At 45.7% G+C, this 18,059-nt stretch overlaps 1 protein-coding gene across 2 annotated transcripts in view; it reads right to left on the reverse strand.

Annotated features, from left to right (window-relative positions):
- Positions 1–18,059, reverse strand: part of DOCK1 (dedicator of cytokinesis 1) — a 502,641-nt gene that overhangs the window by 57,613 nt on the left and 426,969 nt on the right. For both annotated transcript variants that reach the window (XM_084751055.1, XM_084751054.1), the window contains exons 33-35: positions 16,125–16,273; positions 5,845–5,930; positions 5,505–5,661 (exon numbers count right to left, since the gene is read on the reverse strand). In XM_084751055.1, the coding sequence (XP_084607181.1) occupies positions 5,505–5,661; positions 5,845–5,930; positions 16,125–16,273 (392 nt within the window). The remainder of the gene's footprint in view (positions 1–5,504; positions 5,662–5,844; positions 5,931–16,124; positions 16,274–18,059) is intronic.

The raw sequence follows: 18,059 nt of genomic DNA on the forward strand, positions 1-18,059 counted from the left end.
GTTCTCTGTTTTGGACTTCAAAATCTCTCTAGAGTTGAATATATAATAAATATATTAAGATAATATGTAATATTATACATAGTTATATAGACTATATATCTCTATATGTGAGCTTGACAGTGAGTGTTTGGAAATAGGAATATATATATATATATACAGAAACACACACATACACACACACACACACACATATATATATTTTAAATTGTGTGTGTGTTTGTGTGAGTTTGTACAATAGCAGGATGTGCTCCTACCCACTCAGCCACCTCTCCAGCCCTAGAGACAGGATTCTCACACGTATAATATCTAGTTTCTTGTGTCTCACTCCCACAGATTTACATTCCACATGGAAGTGCTCCAATGGGTGGGATCCATCCTATTACCCCTAGGGATGGCGAATGACTAATGCATCACTCTTCAGGGAAGGACACAGGCTGCTTCCAGGTGAAAGAGTTAATAGTGTGAGGTCACCTCGGGACTTCTAGGTGGCACCCACCAGGAGCTAGCGCTGACTACAGCAACAGTGGGTGGGTACCGCGTCAGCCTCCAAGTAAAGGAGAAAGGCATGCCAGTGTCATAAGCATGACTGCAGGTGTCATTCCAGAAGCCTGTTTGCCAGCTGTGGCTGCAGGTGATAAGAAGCCAAGTGCAGCATGGTGCCATCTCTCTACCAGGTCTTATGCCACCCCCACCCCACCCCGCAAGCAGAGATCTTGTTTAAAAAACACACTGAAGTATTAGTCATCAGAATCTATTAATATGTCTTCCTTCTAGATGCTAAGCAGTCTCACAGATCCCCTTAAGGATCACAGAGTGTGTGCTAAAATCACATCCAGTAGGGGATAATTTTGAAAAGGTCTCCATACTATTTTTCCCCCACAGGAAAATGTCACTTTGTACTTCTTGTCAGTCTCACTGGCACCAAGAAGGTTCATCCCTTAGGACAGAGGTAAGACTCCACAAAGACCTTGAAATCAAGGCCAGGTGCTTCCCTGTGCCTAAAGGCGAAGGCCATCTCAGCAAGACAGTCTACAGATGAACAGAAAGAGGCAGGTGGACAGACATCAGGGACAGACCTCAGTCATGGCAAGCCAGGTGTAAGCCTATTTACATATTTACATTTCTTTAAAAAAATTTTTTTTGTCTCTTTTGGTGTTTTTTGTTTTGTTTTTTAAGACAGGGTTTCTTGGTGTAGCCTTGGCTGTCCTAGCTTCACTTTATAGACCAGGCTGGCCTCGAACTCACAAAGATCCACCTGCCTCTGCCTCCCTGAGTGCTGGGATTATAGGCGTGTGCTACTGCACTTGGCTCTTTTTGAAGAACTTTAATATATATATATATATATATATATATATATATATATATATATATATATATATATTATTAATTTATTCATATTACATCTCAATTGTTATCTCATCCCTTGTATCCTCCCATTCCTTCCTCCCTCCCATTTTCCCCTTACTCCCCTCCCCTATGACTGTGACTGAGAGGGGCCTCCTCCCCCTGTATATGCTCATAGGGTATCAAGTCGATTGAAGAACTTTTAATGGTATTTTCTCTGTCTCTGTCTCTCTCTGCCTCTGTCTTTCTGTGTCTGTCTCTCTCTCTCTTGTATGTTCTTTGAGAATTATATACAATGTATTTTGATTATATTCACCCCGTCTGACTCCTCCCAGACTCACCCTCACTCCACCCTCCCAACCCTGTGTCTAAAATTATTTTAAACCCACCAGGTCCAATTTGTATTGCCCAGATACTCCTGGACGTGTGCCACATTGGAGTGTGGTTGGTTTGTAGGCACCAAACTCTTACAGGACCAGAGGTAGTAGATTACCTCAGAAAAATGGTGTTTTCTGGAAATAGAAGAGCAGCTGGACATTTGAGCTCACAGCAATTGTGGCAGCACGCATGAGGCCTGCAGAAATTCTAGCCAGACCCAACCCAAGCAAGGAAGGGAGGTGGGCCTGAACTCCCACCCCGCCGAGGAGCTGTTGGCAACTGACAGCTGCCAGAAGAGGGAGAGTCCATTTCCTTTAAGGGTGCAGCACCTACTTAGATTTTTAACCTCACTAATTCTTCCCTGGTCATGGCCCAGTGATGGACAAGTTCTGCAAGGGATAGTTCACTGTGTGAAGGTGCTTTTGTTTCTGGAATTTCTTTCTGATTCTTGGCTTCTGCACACATCACCCATCTGCTCTTGCATATCGCCTTCTTTCTCATTAGAGCCCTCAGTTGTTTTAATCTTTTTGTATGTGAATGTATGTTTGAGCCCATGTGCGTGTGCACATCTGTATATGTACATGTAGAGGCCAGAGGACTTCAGGTGTTGTTCTGCAGGCATCATCTATTTTAAAAAATATTTATTTATTGCTTGTTTGTTTATTATGTGCATATGTGTGAATATACCTATGTGCGTATGTGTGCAATGGCACACTTATACACCATGACACATGTGTGAAGGTGGATAGGATAACTTGAGTGACACATTATGTGGGTCCTGGGGAGTGAACACGGGTTGTCAGATATGGCAGCAGGCAATCTGCTGAAGAACTTGCCTCTCCTGCTTTTGAGGCAGGGACTCTCTCTGGCCTGGCTCTTGCGCTCCACCTCCCCAGAGCTGGGATTATAGCCGTGTGCAACCACACCCAGTTTTGTTTTCATGAGTTCTGGGGCTCCAATATACATCCTCAAACTCGTTACTGACTGAACATCTCCCTAGCCCCCGCAGCTGTTTGAAATGCCCGCACCAATAACTATAAAACCTCTGTCCTGTCCATGTCTGGCTCCGATGGCTTCTCTGTCCCTTCAGTTATGTTCTTTGTGTTTAATCTGGCTGTTTTGTGCTGAAAGGAATGCGATGTCCAGCCAGGGTTTCTACTATCCTGGCTTTCAGCTCTAGCAGCTGTGACTTTGTGGATCTTCCTGCCTCTCCAGCTGAGGCACTTGTTTGTCTAAGAAGGAGGATGTTAGAACTGTTAGTCTTTCAGTTTGTTCGGCTTTCTCATTGCTGAGAAGGGAGTGACAATTCCCAAGCTCTTTCCACAGCTGGCAGATGTCATAGGTCCCCATGCTTACAGAAGGGAAAACTCATTATGAGAAATAGTGGTCATCAGCCTTAACAGTTTGCCCAGACAGCATACGGGAGCTGTAAATGCAAGGGGAGCTTTCAGATGTTCCTCATGGCAAGACAGAGACTACACTGATGTTACGGGAAGCAGAGAGCAAAATGGCCCTTGCTTTACTGTTTATTTCTACGAATGTATGTATGTCTGTGTCAATGCATGAGTGTCACTGGAGGTCAGAAGAGGGCATGGGATCCCCTAGTGCTGGACTCACAGGAATCTCTGCAGTGCCTGATACAGATGCTGAGAACTGGACTCAGGGCCTTTGCAGAAATATTCACTCTTACCCATCAACTATCTCTCCCTTCCGATTTTTCTTAATGCATGCATAAGTGGTGTGTGTGTGTGTGTGTGTGTGTGTGTGTGTGTGTGTGTGTGTGTGTGTGTTCAGAGGCCCGAGGAGGATGCCACGTTTGCTGTTCTCTATCCTCGCCCATTGAGACAGGGCCTCTCACTGAACCTGGGGCTATGCCCATCCCTCACAGTGCTGCAGTTATAGACACACATGCCACTTGTCCTGACTTTTTGTTGATAATGGGCTGCAAACTCAGGGTCTCATGCTTAACAGTAAGTGGCATTACTCACTGCACCAAGCCCTGCAACCCCTTTGGGAACTTTATAAAGAATGAATGCTGCATCTCATTCCTCCGGGCACGGAAGTCCATTCCAGTGACCTCAGAGCACTTGCTGGGCACACGAATGGCAGATGTGGAAGTGAGGGCTAAGCGCTTGCGAGCTGCTCAGTGACTGGGTCACGGCCTGAAATCATAAGGCCAGGGACTGGGGAGAGCAGTGAAGACAAGCATGTGAGGAATACTCCTGTCTTGCCTTTCTGCCTAGAGACAGCTGAGGGAAGCAGAGGCGAGCCCTCTATGGCCAGGAGTCAGCCATCATGGCTCCTTATGGAGAGTCACAGCGCAGGAAGAATGAGAGAGCTCTGCAAGCAACATCTGTATAGAGAAGCACAGGATTGGACTTGAGCTTGTGAGTCATCAAGCTTTCTAAAAGCACAGCTGCCCTCCTGCTTTTCCTGGCTGCGTCTTAAGGAAGAAATACAACCGGGAAGGTTGTCTACAGACCTAACTGCATTGACATCGTACTAGGAACACACAAGGTTAATGATAACCAAATTCACCCAGCCACCTTTCATCTGTGCTGTCCTACACGGGTGCCCCATGGTGCTCTAACAAAGGGCCATAAACTGGGCGGCTTCAGACAACGCAAACACATCCTCACAGTCATGCGGTTCTGAAGTCATGGGAGTCAGTAGGGCCTTGTTCATCCCCTGTGAAGGCTCTGTGGGAGACTCGTTGCTTGCCAGTTCTGACTTCCATAGATTCCTGGAGTTCTGCGGACTGTGTCTTCATCACCCCAATTGCTGTCCCCTGTTTACCTGGCTCCTCGTCTCTGTCTGCTTTCCCTTTTGGGGGTTGGTGCATTGAAACAAAGTCTCACATGGCCTACGCTGGTCTCAAAGAGCTGAGGCTGGCCTTGAACTCTCAGGATCCTTGTGCCTCCACTTACCAAGTGCACCGCCCACCATGCCCAGCCTCCTCTTTCCACTTGTAAGAGAGAACTCCTGTGAATGGATTCAACCCTCTTCCTCCTAGGCATCTCAACTCAAGCTGCAGTGTGCAAGTGTGTGCGCTCACACGCCGGTGTGAGCTCGAGGGAGAGGATAAGCTCAGCTGCCAGTCATTCCTCGGCTGCTGTGCACCTTGCTGTTTGTTTGTTTTTGCTTGTTTTGAGATAGACTCTCTCATTAACAAGCAGGATATGCCGGCTGTCCACTGAGGCCCAGAAATACCACTTCCCAACTGTCTTTGTTTCACCAGTGCTGGGACTATAAGCCATCATGTGAGAATTATTTTTATGTGAGCTTTGGAGGGTTGAACTTAGGTCTTCAGGTTAGTAAGGCAAGCATTTTACCAACAGAGCTATCTCTCATCTGCAGAGACTCCTCCTTTTTCCAAAGAGGGCCATATTCTTAGGAGTAAGAATCAATCCATCTTTTGGATGCTACCATTCAGGACACTCGCTGTAGTACATGACTCTGATATTAATAGAAGTAAAGCCTTCATATCTGAAATTCACAAGGTGCTTCCTTGGTTATGAAACGAGATGGCTTGCCACCCTCAGCCACAGCAGGGACATTGTGAAAACATTCAGAAGGGAGCTGAGCTCTGGGCCTGGCTGAGAGCAGATACACAGGGAAATCTTTGTCCTTCCTTCCCCTGAACCAGAGGACCCTGGCGTGGGGAGCTGGGCTGCGCTGTGCGGTGTTCTATGGCCAGCTGTCCTCAGGGCTCCTCGATGCCCTGGCCCCATCTGCATGCAGCACGCTGTGAAGATGGAAGGCCTAATTAACTTTGCGCTCACCAGCACGTTGACTGTGCAGCTCATGCGATTTTCTTTGTTCTCGTCATGCATGATGGTCCTGTAGTCCAGGAGCCTCTCCATCAGCCTCACCACCAGCCTCACAAAAGTTTCGCCTGTCTTGGCGAGGTATTTATGCTTCCTGCAGTGCTCCAGGAGGCTGAAAAATAATTACATACACCTTGTTAATCACACCCCAAGAAAGAAACTTGAGGCGCGGTTGAAAATATTTCCCATTATTAACACATTTTAATTATTTCTGGGCTACAAAGTTCATTGTAGTCTAATTACAAGTCTCTCTGTCTCTCTCCTGACATAAATCCCACCGTGAATCAACACTTACATTTTATCAAATAACACTTTGTACTGCTCGTCTCCTCTGCCTCCTTCCACTTCATGATCCAGCTTAGTGATGATCTCATTTTCAAACTATAATTAAACAGAGGAAGCGTAAATAATTAGCACCGCAGACATTCCATTTGACACTGTGGGTCTCGGTCACATCTCCATCTTAGGGATCACCATAAGATGGTTACCCTCTGCCTTTGAAACCTGATTTCATTTCAGAGATGCTGTCCGTGAGCTCATACAGATGTCTGATGACTCCTAGCCTCAGAGGGAACCTTTGCTTCTTTACCTGGTTAATGGGGCCTGAATGAGTGTCTGTCTGTCTTTCTTTCTTTCCTTCCTTTCTGAGACAGGGTTTCTCTGTTTAGCCTTGGCTGTCCTGGGCTCCCTTTGTAGACCAGGCTGGCCTCAAACCCACAGAGATACACCTGCTTCTGCCTCCTTGAGTGAGGGATTAAAGGCATGTGCCACCACACCTGGCTTGGATGCTTGTATTTCAATAGCAGGAGTGAGAGGCACAGAAGGGAAGTCAAGCCAACTGTAGGAAACGGAATCAAGGAATAACGGAAAGAGAAATAAGCAAGCAATATGTGAAACAGAGTGCTGATTCCTGGGAGGGAATCGATAACATTTAATTTGCTAGGTTAGCGTTCCGGGCTATGTGAAAACATCCATGGTGCCACTTCGCCACCACTTTGTGACAGATGTCCAGTTCTGACAGGATTATTGGAAGCAAAGCAGAAGAATCCAGAAGCAGACGAGCAGTTGCCTTTAGATGGCCATCTCCAGGCTCACCCTCTATGCTCCCTGGAGCAGCTGAGTGGACACTATGAACATCAGAGTTGACTGACTGGCTCTCACACCCAGACTTAAAAAAAAAAATCTCTAAATTCTAGGGACTGAGAAATTCCCAGCATGTTTCTAGGGGTGACCGGACTGGAAATAAAGACCTTCACAATGGTAAGTATGTTTCCTCATCTCCTTCCCTGACAGTCAAGTGACACTCACATCTAAGAGGATCCTGTGGTACCCTGAACAAGTAGGACGAGCTAGAGGGAAATGGGCGACTGAACTCAACGCAGAAAGCAAGCACACTTTAGCACAGATGTGAGGGCCTCCGGGCTCCCTTTAAAGATGTCGAACCCAGTTCTCAGCAGCAATCCCCAGGTTCCTCATGATGACAAGGTTCTTATGAGAACGGCAGCCAGGTGAGAGTAGGCCTCCTCCCTCAGGGACTGCTATATCAAGGCTTGGAGGTAAGCATGAAACGAACATGTTGCCTTTTGCACATTAAAAACTTGTTTGGTGTTTGTCACCTGCTTGAAAATTGGGTCTCATGTAGCCCAGGCTGGCTTCAAAGTCAGTGTATAACCAAGGAAGAACTTCTGATCCCCCTGCCTCTACCTCCTAAGTATTAGGATTATAGATACCATGCTATGACGCCAGATTTTATGCAGTGCCGAGGATCGAACCCAGGGTTTCCTGCATGCCAGGCAAGCCCTCTACCAGTGAGCTATACCCCCCAGGGAAGCAAGCAATTGAGCCTCAAATAGATGGAGCCTGGGAGAGCTCAGCATGTCAGAAGAGAGTGAACTGGATGGTACCCAATCAACTGCTTCCTTGGGCTTTGTCCAGCAAAGTAGTGACATGGTTTAACCACAACAACAGACATGGGACACTGACATGGGGCATGTGACATGCTACTGTGGCAGTGGCAGCTAATGGCGGGCTCTGGAGAAGCAGAAAGCAAGGCCTATGGGGGAGCCTCCAAGCTGGCCTGGACTCTCCCGTCCTTATCATGATGCAGTGCTCAGGGCCTCGCTTTCATCCCGCTGCACAAACGGAAGATGGGGCAGGAGGAGCCGGGGCTGCTTCTTGCTTGGCAGCCTCCCAGCGACCTCGGCCTTCATGAGCTGCTCAGTCTTTCAGATCTCCTTGTGCTCTCCTCCCAGATAAATGCCACTTTTTGATTTTCAGGCTTAAGAAGTTCAAGGCTTTTCAGAAACAGAGACGGTTCCACTGAAGAAAGAGATTTCCTTTTTTTTTTTTTTTTCAACAGGGAGCCTCAAGAAAACTACTTTTGCCGTGAAATGACCACCTTTGGCTACTAGCCTGCAGTGATGACTCTGTTCTTTACAGAAAGGGCTCCTTCGCTTTGAGAGATCTCTTGCAATTAGCCTGAGACAGCATTTCCAGGCAGTCCTTTCCGAGGAAAAACAGAGTCGGGTACCAAAGATCAAGGGTGTGACCAGCATGTGTGATGTGTGACAAGAAGTTGAGGTATAAAAGAGAACCAAACATCTTAATTGAGACATGATACTGGAACATATACGTATGTGGAATATTACTGGGAAAGTAGAGAGAACTTAAAGAAGCCTGATTTATCCTAACAATGGCAAGCATACACAGAGACATTTCAAATGGTTCGCCATTTCCCCAATCAGAAAGTACTGGACCGTGGGTTCTACTGTATGAAAATGACATGCTTTCTCTGCTTCCGTGTGTAAGCTTAGCTGTCACACCCAGGCAGACGACGACGACGATGAAGCCTCGGCTCCTTAAATATGCTGCTTATCAAACTTGACTGAGGCATGTAATGTTTTCTATAAAAAAGGAGTGGCTGAACGGTAAGTGCATCGGAACCCAGTCGATTCTAGATTTACCAGCCTCCAGTCTGAGGTAGAGCATTTGCACAGACGCCTGGCAACTCTGCCGTGCATCAGTGAGGGTCGCAGCATCAGGGCTCCTCGGCTAGCTTCTCATTTCCGCGCCTTCATTCGTTTTTACAGAACATACCAGGATCAATATGCTAGTGTACTGTGACCTGTTATCATAATCAGAATTAAACGGTCCCATCCCAATAAATTGGAGACAGTCCATTTGCTGATAGAGTGGGGCTGGTTTTTTATTTATAAAGGTGTGTTTTTTGTGTTCCTTGTCAGCCCACACTGTGGTAACAGGCAGTGGGGCTCTGTGGCTAGGATAAAATTAGAGTGCGTTTATTGTGCTTCTTCTAAAAAGGTGGTGGAGGCTCACTGATGTAGTAAACGGAATCATCATATTTCCTTTTCTTCTCTGAATCACCAATATTGCTACAAAAATATCCACGGGGTATCTAACTTTAAATACGGAATTGAGCATCTTAAGTCTCTGATATTGGTACCTCGACCCCCTGTCCCCCCCCCCACCTTACATTAAGTGTAAGAGATCTTCAAGTGAAGGCGTACGGAAGGATGCTTTTCAACGGAGTGTGATGGGCTGTCTTCACAGTGGTATTGATGTTGTGAATTCAAATAACTTGGAAAAAAGCTACGGCTTCCCAGTCTTATTGCCAAAGTCAGCCATGGGCTAGTGAATACTATTTCAGAGACTGTGAAGTGGGGGACTCCAGCCATGGATAACCTTAAAGCCTATGATAATTCATTTGAAAGGTATTAATTTTGACTTAGGTTTACTGCTATTAAAAATCATGTGCATTAGACAGGTGGTAAACTGCCTCAGTCATTTTTCCATTTTGGAAGCTGCTAACCTGCACTCCAGGTTCACCCAGGTATTTAAGTTTTATCCCTTCTCAAGTCTCTGATGGCTTTGGAGACGAGATAGTTTAATTCTTCAATTAAGCTTAGTAGACTAGGGTTTAAGATGTTTTTAGATCAAGATAGATATTTTAAGTTAATAGAGATGAAATATGACAGATATTAATCTTCATTCAGAAATTTAGACCCAATAACATAGGAAAGATGTTTACTTCAAGTTTGCCAAATACAAATGGCCAAATCACTATGAATGTAACATTTATATAATTCTTGATTATCTCATGCTTCTTTCTACTGTATGTAGTTTATTTTACTCAGGTGTAATAATATAAATGTGTATGTTAAAAAAAGAAACATAGTAAATTTTTTAAAAGAAAAAAAAAGGATATGACATAGGAAACATTTGTATCTTGTTTTTTATATAATTTAAATTTCTCATATGTTTTTAATTAAATTAGAAATAAATATGTTACCTCTTCAAAAAAAAAACAAAACCCAGAAAGATGGCTGGCTGCATGGAAAATATGTCCATGAAGAAGCCTCAGCAGACAGGAGCCCGCCCTTAAAAGCCTCCATCCTCCAGGTCTCCTGAAGATATCCTAACACTGACAGATTCCTCAATCTGTCACTTGGCCTTTAATCCCTGTGCTCAGACACACTAATATTTTTTTTTATGTAGACTGCATTTATCTTCCCTAACCGCTGTGTAAACTTAATTACACACTTAATTAATCTCTAGGATTTCATCTTGTATTTTAAAAACCTTCAGACTCTCCCTGTCTATCAAGTAGGCAGCTCCCTGACCTTGAAACTTCTGGGACCTGCTCATGAGCCGGGAGACCCCAAACCTGTACCGTTGGAGCAGTGAGGCCAGGATGCCCCAGCGGACTGGCCGAGATAGCTTGCAGATGCTCACAGTGCAGCCTGAAGAGGGTCTTTCAGCTGAGCACAATAACAGTGAACTCTGAGAACATGGCCTCAGAGAGTCAAGTTTGATTTAGTTGAAGGAGACTATGGAAAGGTGAGGATGTCTTTGCTGGAAGGCTTTAAAGAACAGAATTCAATATAATCAGAACTCTTGGAGTCAAAGGTATTGGCTGTCAAGATCTCTCAGACCACCTTCGGGAATGAATTCAATGAAATCAAATCTGTCCCCCATGCCACGGTTCCTCTAGAACCATCTAAAGCAATAGGACCACATTTTCTTTTGAGATAAAGAACACAAACAAACAGGGCAATAAAGAAACCTCCCAAGTGATTTGGTGAATAAACAAGATAGAATCCTCACTAAACGTATTCACATTCATATTGCAGTACAAATCGCACTGGCTTCCATTCCAAGTGGCAGAAGCTTCCCACATTCACTTGGCATCTTTAATTATTTGCTTAGGCTAGAGGCATGGGCAGCAGGAGATTATCCAAACAGGAAGTCAGGGACTGAGCTTCTGATGACACAAGGTTGCTCATGTTTATATTACTACGACTAAGTGGGAGTGTCAGGAAGTTGTTTTGCGAGTAAACAACTCGAGTTTACCGAGCCTCACAAAGAGGACGGACACACATACACACACACACACACACACACACACACACACACACACACACACAAAGACCCCATGATTGAGAACATGATTTCACCTTTCCCCCCACGTTCACATCTCTGGCAGGTGGCCTGTGTGGCCACTTGCTTACACTTCTCAGCTGTTAGCGCTGCATTTTCCAAAGCCATAACAAATGGGATTCTTTAGAAAGATGAGAGAGAACTTAAAGTATGTGTGTGTATTTGTTTGTTTGTTTAATGTTTTGGAAGTAAAGTGCACTGTGAAGCTCAGACCCTCACAGTTACGAATCTGGGAGGCTCGAAGTAAGAGAGCAGCAAAGCCAGTGTAAAGCCAAGTAGTATTCCATCAACCCTTTCCCAAGGCTGGTGTGCTGAGGTTGGTGACAAATGGGACAAGAAGATCTGGATGCCTTGTTGGCAGAATGGTTTGGTGGACTGTGTCAAGTTTACCTTTGTCCACTGCAATGCTGATTTCTCTACCCCACTATCTGGTTTCAATCTGGACATGGCACTGTGAGGTTTATTCAAAGTATCTCTTTTTGTGTAAACATGCCACCATTTGTTCTCTGTCAGGCCAATAAGATGCCAACCAGCCTATGCAACACAGAGCAACACAGAGAATAGGGCGGGGCATCTGCATTTAGCAAGGGGTGGAGAAAGAGAGAGGAAGTGGGGATGGAGCCATGAATCCTCAAGAAGCATCCAGAGGAGTGAACCAGAGCAAGATGATTTAAAAAGCAAGGATGACTGGGAGAATCTGAATGGGAGGAAACTAAAATAGCTTAGAGGTTTAGGATGAAGTAATTATTGCTCAGTGTTGTGCTCTAGGCTAGTTAAATAAATCATAGTCTCTTTGTGTGGTTATTTGGGGAAACAGATGGTTAAAGAGAAACTGCTGCATTATTACTAATTTGAGTCAATATTAATTATTAATAGGCATTCTACGGTGCCTCCCCACCTCTCCCATGCTACTGTGGGATGGGGCGAAAGGAGGAATCAGACAGGGCACCGTGAAAACAGGGGTGGATTGAGATAAGCATGTTAGGGCATGGAGAATTCCTGGAGGGGAAAGCAACAGGTAAGGACAGGAGGAAGGGATGACTTAGCTGGACGGGTGGGACAAGCAGATCATGGAAAAGTCTTAGAAAGGACTGAATGGATCAGAAAGCTAGAGTTTTGGAAGCAGTGAGAGAAAAAAGAGGTAGAGAAGAAGAGAGATTTCTCCTGAGGAGTTTTCCTCATGTAGAAAGGGGAGAGAAATGACAGGAGAGTCCCTCCATCGACGGCAGCTGCTTACAGGGGTCAGGACAGGTCACCCCAGGGACACGTGAGAGGTCCCCAGGTTGAGACTCTCACATGAATTCTTGCCTGTGCTACTCGGAGAACCCACAACCAAGGCAGAAAAAGACATGCTCCAAAGATGATACGGGGCATGGAGGAACAGTGACAGTGGGGATTTGGGGATAGGGGCAAGAAGCCAGCCCACAGTGACATGCTCTTTCTGATGGGCTGCAGATCTGCCGTCCTGGCCCATAAGGATGTACATGTCTATAGCAGAAAGGATTGCTGGGAGAACCCTAGGCTGCTTCTTATCTCACTTGTTTCTGGCTGGTTTCAGGCCCTTCATGTTGGATCACAGATCCACCCATTGGGGCCCAGGCCCTGTAGAACTTGTCTACAAACAGGTGACTTTTACTAGCATTGGGGACTCTGAATCTACAGACCTTCTTGTTATTATTGTTGCTTTGCCTTTTCTAGACTTTTTTTTTTTTTAATCCAGGGACTCATGTATCACAGGCTAGCTTCAAACTGACAGCTCAGGATGACCTTTAATTTTTGATCCTCCTGCTGCCACCTCCACAGTGGTGGCATTAACCACCCACCACCATGCCTAGTTTACTCAGTGCTAGGGATCAAGCTTTGTACGACCACTTCCCTACTTCCTACAGACATTCATAGAACTGATGTTTCTTGTGACATCTGTCCAGAACTGAAGAAACCAAGATGATTTAATGACCCAAAGGAAGGAATACAGCCCTAGAAAGGTTGTCATAGGCTACAGGAGGCCACGGATCCTGAATGGGTAACTCTATGCTGCCCCATCATACCATCACAAGAGCCCAGCCAATAGAAGGGCTTTGGAGAGGCTGGACAGGGCAAGGGCACAGTGGTCCTGAAGGAAATTTTCTGTTCTTCCAGAACTACTTGGGAAAGAACACGCTAAATAAAATGCTACCACTGTGGCTGAGAAATGCAAGGGCAACAACTGCAGGCAACTCTGGAAAAGCCAATTTGCAGCACGTGCTTCTAAAACCCCAGTCATGTTTAGATACCACTAAATCATGAATAAAATCAAGGTTGCCCTCTGAAACCAGTAGGTCACCTCCAAACTCCAATCAACTTGATCAAGACAAGTTGGCCACGATGCACATTTGACGAACATCAGCATATCAACTTCTCTGCTATGGAAGTGCAATCTTAGAAGATGCTGTGTCCTGTGACCAAAACACTAAAGCTGCCGAAAAACAAAAAGCCCTAATGCCTTCCCCTCACTCCATTAGGTTTGTGCATCTGCTATAAAAGTGGAGGCAATTTAAGCCCTCACTGATGTGACTAATCAGGTTAGATAATTGCATTTTTGGTGGATTAGTTAAACAGCAGCCAACCATCCCCATCCCAGCAGTTTTGTGGATGGAGAGGCAGGCAGACTGAGCCAGCTGTGTCCTGGTGGCTGAGCGAGCACCCTGTCAGGTTATACCTCCAGAGGATGCCTGTAAGGAATGAGGGCCATGCCTTCTGCTCGAAGAGAACAGGCTGACAAAGACTAGCCAGAGTGAAAGCAGGAAGGCTCTGGAAGGATAGAGGAAGTCAACAGACAAGTGCTGTGGTCCAGGAGAGCCCTGGTATGAGGAAGCAGGGGAAAAAGGATGGAGGTTGGGGATGAGAAAGATCAAGGAATGGTGAATCTTCTCAAATGACTATGGTTAGGAGGCAGAGAGGGCAAGCAAAGGCCACTGTAACTAACTTATTTCAGAAAAGCAGGTAAGCAGGATACCAGCAGAAAAGTGAGTGGTAGGGAAGGTTTGGGCATGGCGTCTTCCTGGGAACAGAGGTACTTGATCTTTTCCCAACCTGCAGGAATAGACTGACATGGAAGAGACCTACAGTTTGCATCTCTAGTGGGCCCTCCAAGTCTCATGTAACGGAGGCTTGTTCTCCAGAAAACCTTCAGTGTGGGAGCTGTTTAGGCCATTTAGGCCAATAGGTGCATCTTTGAGGGAGGGCGTGGCCTTAGCTCTTCCTGGTCGGGGTGAATGGCTTTCTTCCACCATTTCTCTAGTCCTGCTAGGTTCAGCTGTCTTACCAAAGACTCCAAGCAATAGGGACAGTTGAGTAAAAGCCTTTCAGAGGGTGAGCCAAAGCATGCCCTTTCTCTTTATAAATGGATCCACTGGTGTGCTTGCTCTGGTGAGGCAGGAAAGTGGGTAATCACAAGACTGATTCCGCTAGCTTTATGGTTTTTGTCTTTTGCTTCACTTAAAGAGTTGTCAAGGCTTGCAACTCAGTGTCTCAACACAAATGGAAGACAAGCCGGTGGGTTCTAAGAAAACTGCTGGAGTGTGGACCATGTTTAGCCTGATACCATCTCTTCCGTGAGTCTGCTTGTTCATGGCCGTGCTTTTATTTGCCTACATTCAAGCAAGGTGTGTTTTAAGCCAGCGAAACGCTTACGGATCACGAGCTGGGCCTCAGGGAGCACTATGTCTTTGTAGTATTACTCAGGAAGTTTAGCTTTCTGCAAAAACAAAGGACAGAGCCTGACTGCTCAAAAGGAAGAAGTGTTGAGGCAGGAGACCCTGCATCGCGGCTCTCATTGACTTTGTATCGTTTCTCGGCAAACCTGGGGTAAGTCAGAACACTTGAAGCACCTTCTTGGAAGGTTATTGTAAGATATTAACTTCCCTGATACAGCAACCAGGCACAAAGACCGTGAGGAGGGAGGGGCCAACGCGGAAACCCACCTCTCATCCATCTCCATTTCACCTGCCCTTGACCTTTACTTTGACCCAAAGACTACGCTTCAAAATGAGAAATGGTATAAACGGTTTTGATGGCTTTGGATCTAGTTTTCTGGATGTATGACATTTATCTATATAAATACTTTTTCTCCCTTTGAGTTTTAAAAAATTTAATAGTAGTTTTTTTTTTACAAGTCTTTCTTTGTGCTTGATTCATATGAAATTTAAAAAGTCTGATGAATTTTATGCCTGGAGAAAGGTATTTTAGATTATAATTTATAGTTTCAACAAGCCTGGAGTGACACTGAAACCAGGCTGTAGAGGCAGCAGCAGTGGAGGCAGGTCATAGCTTGTAGCAATAATATCAAACAATTTGGTAATAATGCTTAATGGTACAAAAGCATTTTGATTCCAAAATTCCATTTCTGAGGGTGTATTCTGGGGGAAAACATTCACTATGAATTCAAGCTATGTGAAGGAGCAGGCGCACAGTACATTTATTGGTAGTAGAAACTAAGCAGCATAGGGCAAAAAGAAAAAGTGTTATATCTCCATTAAAATCAGATTTAAAAATCTCACACACATTGTGTATGTGTGGCTTGTGTGTGTGTGTGGAGGGAGCACAGAGCCCACCTGCAGAGGCCAGAGGGCGATGCTGAGTGTCCTGACCTTATTCCCGAGACCATTCCAATGAACCCAGAGCTCATTTTCCTTGATTAGCCTGGCCAGCTGGCAAGCTCCTATGACCCATGTGTCTCCTGCCCCTGCAACGGCATGCATGACTCCTTATGCTGTTTTTTTTTTTAAAACATGGATGCTGGGAATTCAAACTCAGATCTTCATGTGTGCACAGCAAATGCTCTACGCCCATTAAGCCCTCTTTCCAGCCTCAAGGGACTTTAATCTAAGATTTAATGTAAAGTCCCTCAAAAGACCAGTAAGAGACCACTAGAAACCAATGAATGCCTTTGTTAAAGAGGAAGACAGAAGGCAACAGATTCTTCAGTAAGGGTGGTCACAGATGCACTGTGGAGAACTGTTTTCCAGTGTCACCATTAGCTCTAGACTCATGTGTGTATTTAAGATTTTTGTCTGTCCAACCTTCCTCCACCCCTCTCCCCTACCCCCGTTGTCACACTCTGCACGTCTGTGTCCTTACCATTTGGAAGCTTCGGGTGGAGTGGAATTCACACTGCATCATGTCAAAGAAGATGGGGATGGTGGCTTTTCGAAGTTCTGTCTCAGGAATCAATGTCATTTCCAATATTGGGCCAACCATTTCTGGGATGAATTTTATCTTGTGTTGACCTTTCAATAAAGACACACAACATCTATTATTTTTTTTTAAAAAAAAAAGAAGGGGCAGGTGGGTCTTCTAAAGGGATTTAAGAATGCAGAACATAGCCCTTGGTTTTTTGGATGGAGTTTCCATGACTGAACCCGATCTTGCATGAAGGATTTTAAGCACTTTACGTCATGTGTGGACTGAGGGCTGAGGAGATGGCTCAGTGGGCAAAGCATTCACCATGTAAGCATGCGGACTGGAGTTCAGACCCCCAGCACCCATGTAAAGCTGGGGAGGCAAGGCACTACTTGGAAATCCTAGCACATGAGAAGCAGATGAGGGTCTCTGATGCAGGATGGCACGCCAGGCTAGCTGACACCACAAGCTCCGAACTCACTGAGAGACCCTGACTTAGGAAAGAAAGTGGAGGACATAGAAAGATGACCCTCAAAGTGAACCCTTGGTCTCCACATACACGGAACACAATGAGCACGGCCCACCCACATGCAAAAAAAAAAAAAAGGGGGGGGGGGAGGATGGAATTCAATCTCGAGCAAGAGCAAGCAATAAGACACTATCCTCTAAGTGTGTCTCAGGTCAACAAGATGGCACAGTAGGTAAAGGTGTTGCCACCAAGCCCCATGACCCAAGTAGGATCCCAGGATCCACGTAAAGGTGGGAGGAGAGAACCAACCCCACATGCTAAGCACTCATCTCCACACACATGCCATGCCACGCCCCTCCCCCATGTCATAGATGCACACCACAATAATAATAAAAATAATTTAAAAAACTTGCCACCCATAGACATGTCTTGTTTAGTGTGTTTTGTGATAGTAGGTACTATCGTATTTGTTATTATTCTTTTAGAAGTGTTGTCTGGATGTTTATTTTGAGACAAGCTCTCCCTCTATATTGGCCAGAGAGGGTGGTTTCACAAGAAGTAAGTTGTTGCGCATAGGTCAAGGACACGAACAGATGGAGCAGGGGCCCGGGGCTGGGAGAGCCCCATCTGACAAGCCTGGAGGCTGACACATGGAGAGTGCAGACCTCCTGGGCTCCCTCTGTTTCCAAGGTGGTTTGGAGAAATGTGGCCCATCCGACACTTCTGAGAACTACATAGTGACTTCTGAAGCACTCAGAAAGACCTCAGTCAAAGCATACAGAGCCCCAGTGGATTATGGGACTACAGAACTAGCAGGGTCTACCACCTCAGGCTGCTGCCTGATAGAAGCACATTTATGTGAAGAACAGCTTTGTTGGTCTCAAGAGATAAAGGGCCTGCTTTGCAAGCATGAAGACGTGGGTTTGATGCTCATAACTTAAAACAATAAAAAGCCAAGGTGTGGTGGGACACACTTGCATTTCCTACACTGGGGAGGTGGCTTCCTAGGGCACACTGGCCAGCCGAGCCCCATTGACTGTGCTGTCCCTGAATTCAGGATGCTTGGCAAATGGCACAGATGAGAGCATACGGGCCTTGATGAGACCCAGGGAAGGCAATGGAAGGAAGTGGCGGCAAGCCTTAGCTTGGGCCCTGCTGGGATGCTGCAATGACCCTTTCTCCACACAGGTGGCTGGCTGTGATGGCTAATCTCTGTTGTCAAGCAGCAACATCTGGACTCAACTACAACTCAAACAGCTGGGCATACCTGGGCAGGACTTCTCTTGACTAGATCATTAGAAGTGGGAAGGCCCACCATAATCTTGGCCACACCGTCTAGAGGTAGCCTATATAAAAGACACAAAGAAGGGAGCTTTTGCTTTTTTGCCTGCTTGTCCTCACTCTTGCTGGTAAGTTCACCTATC

The sequence above is a fragment of the Acomys minous genome (genome assembly GCF_964271855.1).
Source record: "Acomys minous genome assembly, chromosome: 2".
NCBI lineage: Eukaryota > Metazoa > Chordata > Mammalia > Rodentia > Muridae > Acomys > Acomys minous.